The following is an 8406-nucleotide window of genomic DNA, read 5'->3' as shown; positions in this document are numbered from 1 at the left end:
CTTTCTGTCTTTTTCCTGACACACTAAAATAAAATGCATTATTTTTGAGAAGTGTAATCATTTTATTATCACTATCTTATTTTCTGTCTGGAATTTAGGCTTTCTGAGAAGAATTAACGTAAGAAGGCTGGTTAGGCTAATTTTAATACATTTGAGCACAGTAAATGGATCCATTAATTTGACTAGTGGCACCTGGACTGCATTAACCAGAGTTTATGCCGTGCAATTAGTTACCAGCAATACAAATGTCGTGCCAATTAGTTGCTATGACAGCAGGGCTTACACTTCCCAGGATCTCTGGGCTGGCATTGTGCTGGAAATGAACCGATGCCAAATATCAAGTACCCAATGTAGCTAGAAGTATGGACTATAGAGATTTACAAGAATATAAACCTTTATCCTTTCATGTTGTGTCATATTCATTCATTTGAATGTTCTTCCCTCCTTTTAACATATTTTCATCCCAATCAGCACCATGAACAGAAGCATTTGAATCCTAAATCCTACTCACTGCGCTAATAAAGATGTTTATGTGTCAGGACAGGATTAACACATAAACTTAGAGAAAAGTAGTTTTGGAAACAAAGATTGTTCATGCAGTGTTACTTCTTTTTTCTAAAGCTGAAATCTGAAGATTAAATAAAGAGAACCTGTGGGAAATTGACCTTTGTATGCGTTGTCTTGTGCACTATGCACGTCTGAAATAAGAAACGTCCCTGTGAGCCCCCTTTGTTCAGTAGAGAGAATGAAAGCAGTGCCTGCTGTATGCAAATACGTGACTGGGCTTCCAAGTCAGGCCACATGCCACGCTGGCTCCTAGGTGGCTTCTTCCCTGTGCGAGCGATGCTGATGCACAGCAAGGTCACTGACCCACTGCCGATAGAATTCTGTATCTGACTTGCGGTTTTAATACAAGTGCAATACATGCAGACACATTTAAAAATAAAACCTGTTCTATGTGTTCATGCCCACACACTATTCTCTCCATATCTGGTGGAAGTGCCTGGTAATCTCCCACTTTTGGACTAATACTTCAAATCTGATTAAACAAATTTCAAATGACACTTAATGAATAGACCTATGATGAAACCTCACCCCCATTTTCAGCTACGACTGCAATACTAAACCAAATCTGGTATCTTTATCAATGGAATAATTTTATGACCATCCTGGACTATAGCAAGACCTGGGGATCCTGGTTCCAGTACAATAACTCCTCTATCCCTATATGGCCTATTTTCCTTTTGTACATGTAATTACATCCAGTGGGATTCTCCATCACCACCCCTGTGCCACTATATCTTCCCCTCAATTCATTATTTCCTTCCCTTACGCTCACAAACTTAACAAAAAAAACCCTAGCCATATTTTTGACTTGAAAACTTAAAGCAATGATTTATTTTAAACCATTGTTGTTGATTTTACTGTCGTGGTACAAGTTACATACAGTATTTATTAAATATTTGTAACTTTACAATGGTTATATCTCTTTAACTAGGGAGCGGGCAGCCACCCGTCACTAATCATTTAAATTACTTTTATTTTTTTTTGGAGAGGAGCCGATAGTGCCTATAGGTTTAATGGCAGTGTGACATTGGTGTAGGCCCGGCGGCTATACTGGCAGTGCAGCAGGGATAGTGCTTTCTGATTTACTGTCTCTAGTGACTCAGCCTCAATCACATGAGGCTGAGCACAAGGGGTCAGAGGAGCAGGTGCTGAGCCCTGATTGGAGGAGCTCAGCCTCATATGTCCTATCCAGAGGTGTAACTGATTGTAAGTACAACTGTGTCCGTTTCCCCAGGATAAACCTGAGTTTATTTATCATTTTCTGTAGTATGTATAAGCAGGAAGTAACCGCAATCTACGTATCTTTGCACACTATTCCACATGAGTAGGCTAGCACTGCACACTGTTGACCATCACTATTTCAGTTTTAGAATGTTGCATACTTCACAAACAATGGGGGAAATTCAATTGGCCGTGTAACGTGTAAAAGTAACGTGGCCAGCGCATTATTACTGTTATTACGGTAGTTTCAACGCCGGCTTTTTCCTCGCAGCAGAAAGCCGAGTTAAAACTACCATAATAACGGTAATAGTTTTAACGCCGTGGAAATTCGGGGGGAATTGAATTCCCCCCAGTGAGGTGACAAGTAGTGTTTTTAAACATTGTGCTTTAGTAAACTGACACTGAAATGATCATGCATGCTACTCAAAAGTTTCAGGTACATTTCCCATAGAACATCCTTCTAATATTTAGCACTTGAATTGGAATGAAACCAGCCATCAACATCAATCAGTATAGATATTAGAAGCATATTTATCAATGTGCAGCAATGGAAAATAACTTATCGCCACAGTTTATCAATAAAATATCGTAGAGGCAGCCTAGAGATATCTGGTTATCACCATCCTGAGTAGGATCCTTGTTAGATTTCCTCGATCGCCAGCAAAACCCAGCATATCTCAGCGATAGTTGTATTGTCTCCAATGTATAAGGCGGAGTTTCATGGAACCAGAGCTGCCATGAGAATTTTCAAGCCCCAGTACAGCAACTTCTTGGGGCCCCTTCCGTAGCCACTAAAGAGGGAGGGATCAAGGCAGGTTAATGGCTCCACCCACACACAAACAGGCCCGAGCCCTGGTACTTTCTACCTGACCCCCACCCCCTCCCCCATTAAACTGCTGTAGTCGCTGGTTCCCTGGTGGATCTTTGTTTTTTTTTTTACCTTAACGTCCACCAAAAATTAAATTGTATCCTTAACTTACATTATACTTTGGGTGAATATAAACACCATATTAGTCACTTTATTAGAATTACCATCTGCCTTCCTTCCAGTGTCACTACAGGTTTAGCTCTAGTTCCTAGCTCCAGGCAGCTGGTTGATTAGAGGCACTGTGCTACTTCCTGACTCTGAGCAGCTGGTTGATTAGAGGCACTGTGCTACTTCCTGGCTCTGAGCAGCTGGTTGATTAGAGGCACTGTGCTACTTCCTGGCTCTGAGCAGCTGGTGATTAGAGGCACAGCGCCACTTCCTTTCTCTGAGCAGCTGGTTGATTAGAGGCACAGCGCCACTTCCTGGCTCTGAGCAGCTGGTTGATTAGAGGCACAGCGCCACTTCCTGGCTCTGAGCAGCTGGTTGATTAGAGGCACTGTGCTACTTCCTGGCTCTGAGCAGCTGGTGATTAGAGGCACTGTGCTACTTCCTGGCTCTGAGCAGCTGTTTGAGTAGAGGCACTGTGCTACTTCCTGGCTCTGAGCAGCTGGTGGATTAGAGGCACTGTGCTACTTCCTGGCTCTGAGCAGCTGGTGATTAGAGGCACTGTGCTACTTCCTGGCTCTGAGCAGCTGGTGATTAGAGGCACTGTGCCACTTCCTGGCTCTGAGCAGCTGGTGATTAGAGGCACTGTGCTACTTCCTTTCTCTGAGCAGTTGGTTGATAAGAGGCACTGTGCCACTTCCTGGCTCTGAGCAGCTGGTTGATTAGAGGCACTGTGCTACTTCCTGGCTCTGAGCAGCTGGTGATTAGAGGCACTGTGCTACTTCCTGTCTCTGAGCAGCTGGTTGATTAGAGGCACTGTGCTACTTCCTGTCTCTGAGCAGCTGGTGATTAGAGGCACAGCGCCACTTCCTTTCTCTGAGCAGCTGGTTGATTAGAGGCACAGCGCCACTTCCTTTCTCTGAGCAGCTGGTTGATTAGAGGCACAGCGCCACTTCCTGGCTCTGAGCAGCTGGTTGATTAGAGGCACAGCGCCACTTCCTGGCTCCGAGCAGCTGGTGATTAGAGGCACTGTGCTACTTCCTGGCTCTGAGCAGCTGGTGATTAGAGGCACTGTGCTACTTCCTGGCTCTGAGCACCTGTTGATTAGAGGCACTGTGCTACTTCCTGGCTCTGAGCAGCTGGTTGAGTAGAGGCACTGTGCTACTTCCTGGCTCTGAGCAGCTGGTTGATTAGAGGCACTGTGCTACTTCCTGGCTCTGAGCAGCTGGTTGATTAGAGGCACCGTGCTACTTCCTGGCTCTGAGCAGCTGGTGAATAGAGGCACTGTGCTACTTCCTGGCTCTGAAGAGCTGGTTAATTAGAGACACTGTGCTAGTTCCTGGCTTCGTGTGTGCATTTTTTTTGCTATTGGGAACTTTTGTTAAACTACATGCGCCAGCAGACCCTGGCTGCCAGGGCATGTTGGCACTTGTCATTCCACAAGCTCTGCAGCTACTAGCAACAGTGGGCATATTTGGCGCTTGTAGTTTTACAAACACCAGTATACCCATTCAAAAGTTGCCAGGGTTTGCTGGGACATGTAGTTTCACAAATGTACTTAATTATTTTAACACTTTAAATCATTACCTTGGTGCCAACCACCCAAGCGTACCAGGAGAAGCCCCAGTGCTATGCAGCACAGGGCGATATTGCACGTTTTCCCTAGGAAATTCCATCCCTTGCTGATCGGGCTGGGGCTGGTATTATATAATGATGGGGAACCCCACTCTGCAGGGCTGTTATAATGTGACCATGGCAGTGTAGAATAGCCTGGTGCTGGTTATGGTTTTTACAGGGAGACCCCATCCTCAATCTCCCCCGCATTAGCAGTAAACATCCTGGCAATAGCACTGGTGCTGTTACATTATTTAAGGAGAGGGGTGTGTTTTTTTTTTTACTTTTCTTTGAAGCTTATGTTTTCCATGGGTACACCAGCAATAGATCACTTGTAATAATTACCAAAAACCAGATGATATGTCAACTAGCATCAGATCACTATGACAAATGATCTATTACTGCAGAATTGTTCTCCCTGCCTTTGTATGACCCCCGAATGGAAGCAGATCCCTGTAACATCACATATTCTATGGTCTCTGCAATGCCCATAATAATCATGGAGACCTGTCACCCTTCTAAGTAACAGTTTGAAAAACTTTGCTGACACCATTGGGAAATGACAACTAGCAAACCAGATAAAGTTGAAACTCTTGAACTATGTTGGGTATTATAAAGTCAGCAATTGTTCTACAGGTAACAATGGGAAACAAAATCATGTTGCCCATAGCAACCTGATGTTTGCCGGCTTGGTTCCTATGGGCTACATTACAATTTCTGCAGTTACCTGTAGAGCACCAAATGTCTCCCATTATCTGATAATTTTATTCTTTCTTAAAGGACCACTAAACCCCAACATTGACATTTTGAGACATGAATCAGAGATAAAAAATAAATTGTTCAGTGTTAACATGGTTTTCCACTGCAGATCTGTTAAAAAATAAAGTATTATCTCCCCATCCCACTACAAAAAGCTGAAGCCCCTCCCACATCTTTAGGATAGTATCCTTATGGGATCTCCTACAAGTCAAAAAGAGGAGAATGCAGTACTTTGAGTTGATGTGAGTGTCTCCTCATTAATATCTTGTCATACCATTATGATGTATTGTATTTTGTTTACTTAGTGACTCTGTTACCATGGAAACAGCACATTCTACAGCCAGCAGTTACCAAGCAGCCACATTATCCACTGTGCGCCACCAAGTTCAGCTGCATTCAGTGGTATCTCATACAATAGTTCCAGTGGGATCTGCAAGATGCAGAACACAGCTATTCGGAGCCACTGCCCCTGTATGGCATGTATCGGAGCTAAGCCAGAGCTATGGAGAGAAGGCATACTTAGGCCTCACCCTTATAAAACTATGACATGGGTGCCTCACTCTGGTCCTGTAAAACATTTTCAGGAGAGCATAAGTCCAGAAGATCTCATATGGACAAGAAACTATCACAGGAATAGACCTCGCTCATTCTGGAACATACCAAGTGCTGCTAACGTAATACCACCCCCAGAGACTGGACGTGGAGATTTAGGGGCTACTGGATTTTCACCATCATCCAATATGTGTATAGTGGCTCTGGCCATGATGATTGCGGGTATTCCCGTTGTGCCTGTTCCTGGGATAAGACCAGACGATATGATCAAAGCAGCCCAGGAGTTTTTGCAGAATTCAAACCTGGGATCAGGCATTGGAGTGCGAGAGGCGAGTGGAACGGATGTCCCACATTAGCATCAGTCAGTGCAAAGAAAGAGAGCCTGTGCTCTCAACTGATGCCAAGTAACTCTTTACAATGGACAATTGACTGTAAATATATGTTCTATAACAAACATTTGTGGCTTCCTGTATTTATTTATTTTTACTAGTCCAGGAAATGTAACAACCCTAAATCGTGTTAACTTTACTTCCTTGTCCGAATTTATTTTATTATTGGCAAAAAAACCACAAACTTTGGTCACTTTCTACTTTGTGAAGTATAGAGATTTACATTCTACAATCATTAAAAAAACAAAAACAAACAGATCTTCCCAATCAGCACTTTAAGAAAACCTTTACCTGCAGCACAGTTGATGCAATGTATTATTTTAACCATACACAACTTTAAACATATACACGTTCACCCTGAACTGACTGGGGTGCAGTGTGTGTGGTTATATTTACACTGTTCCACAACGTTGTATAGTGCTAATTTAAAACGGTTTTTGTTCAGTACACATTTCACATTCAGTATAGAGCACCTCATGGTATTACATTTGCCAGAAATGACTCCCACCCCCCAAAAAAAACAACCAGATACTCCTTTAGTGTATTTGTTTTCTAGAAAACGAGTCATGAGTGCTATCTCCAGTGTACTTACTAATATGGGGCCTGATTCATTAAGGATCTTAACTTAAGAAACTTCTTATTTCAGTCTCCTGGACAAAACCATGTTACAATGCAAGGGGTGCAAATTAGTTTTCTGTTTTGCACATAAGTTAAATACTGACTGTTTTTTCATGTAGCACACAAATACTTGATAGCTTATCTGTACACTGAAATTTAAAGTTGATATTTGTGTGCTACATGAAAAAACAGTCAGTATTTAACTTATGTGCAAAACAGAATACGAATTTGCACCCCTTGCATTGTAACATGGTTTTGTCCAGGAGACTGAAATAAGAAGTTTCTTAAGTTAAGATCCTTAATGAATCAGGCCCATGGTCTTAGTATGCCTGATCTGGAACAAATCAGTAGGTAAATTATAGCCCCAGTCTAGAGTTTCACTTGTTCGTAAGGGCCAATCCATGCATCTGCTATTTTCCTCAAGGTATTATAGCGACTCTGAAATACATCATCACTGCATTCTGCCAACAACTGTGAGATTTGACTGGTCATGGAATCAACAAGCAGCTGATTTTCGGGGACGTTTATTCTATCACCCTTTATAATTTCCAAGGTGTCGGGTGACACAGGAAGCATCGATTCAAAACCTTCAGTCTCTTTCTGCCAGGGTGTATAAAGCATATCTGGCTGTAGGACCTCCTCATCGGCCCGGAGAACAGCTAAGATGTGGCGGCAAGGGAGCTTCACGTACTTGTTAAAACTGCAGGTACAGGTTTTTGGTTTTCCCCAACTGACTTCATTAGGGTTCTCAAGAAGCTGAATATTAACGGTGTTCTCATTGGTCCCCATTAGTTGCACTGACTTCTGTGCAACGGCCAGTTCTTTCTGACTAAGCTCAAAGGCTGCAGGGATGCAGACCTCATTCAGTGACTCACATACCAATGCTGCAGTTTCAGACTCCCTCTGAGGTTCTGGTGCTGCGGTTTCAATCTTCCCCTGTTTGTCATCCAATAAAGCTAATTCCTCAAGACTGCATGCCCGTATATCGGACAGTCCTCGGCTCAATGTGTGCTGCTGGATAAATTCAATCAAAGCATTTATAGTGGGGTTTAAAGAGGAGTATCTGCTGAAGATCCCATTAAAGTCACGGCTCATAGCTTCCATCGTTTGGAAATACACAAAGCAGTCACTCCAACTTCTCCAGCGATGCAGTGCCCAAATCCGATCAACCAGAAGCCAGGCTGGTTTCAATGGAATTAACATACTGGGCTTCACAAACTGGTGTAGAATCATGTGCATTTTCCTAAGATTCTCCTCAGTGGCTGAACACATTGTGTTTTTCAGAGCATTGACTAGTAAATGCTCAGTCTGGCTGGGTAAGGACATCTGGTAGATACTTTGCTGGAAGTATCTGCAGAGGTGGAAGGCTGAGAGAACAACTTCGGCAGATGGGAAGGCCTCATTAATAGCATCAGCCCCTTTGAAATGAGGATCCACCAGAAATATGCGAATTTCAGTCCAACAGGGGGTAAAGTCTTTCATAGCCCGAAACATGTGTGAAAGGCCATCATGGTTCTCATTCTTAGGCACGGCTACATATACAATTTTGGCAGCTTCAAATGATGGACCAAGGCGTGGCCCATCTGCCAGAAAGGTATACAGAGCTCTTCTCTTGGCATTGTGGGAACGGACCATCAACAACACTTCAGGAAAATTAGTAAACACTTTACTCATCAAGCTGGTCTGGAGGTTAACATGTTCCAGTCCTGATTC

At 43.2% G+C, this 8406-nt stretch overlaps 1 protein-coding gene across 1 annotated transcript in view; it reads right to left on the bottom strand.

Annotated features, from left to right (window-relative positions):
• Positions 1-6202: 6202 nt before the first annotated feature.
• ZSWIM1 (zinc finger SWIM-type containing 1) overlaps positions 6203-8406 on the bottom strand; it is a 2826-nt gene continuing 622 nt past the window's right edge. Inside the window, exon 2 of the mRNA XM_075177697.1 lies at positions 6203-8406. This exon is cut by the window's right edge and continues 123 nt beyond it. Coding sequence (XP_075033798.1) covers positions 7063-8406 — 1344 coding nt within the window. The 3' untranslated portion in view covers positions 6203-7062.

The sequence above is a fragment of the Mixophyes fleayi genome, chromosome 6 (assembly GCF_038048845.1).
Source record: "Mixophyes fleayi isolate aMixFle1 chromosome 6, aMixFle1.hap1, whole genome shotgun sequence".
NCBI classification, from domain to species: domain Eukaryota; kingdom Metazoa; phylum Chordata; class Amphibia; order Anura; family Limnodynastidae; genus Mixophyes; species Mixophyes fleayi.
The sequence above is the reverse complement of the archived record's forward strand: the minus strand, read 5'-3'. Positions and strand labels throughout refer to the sequence as shown.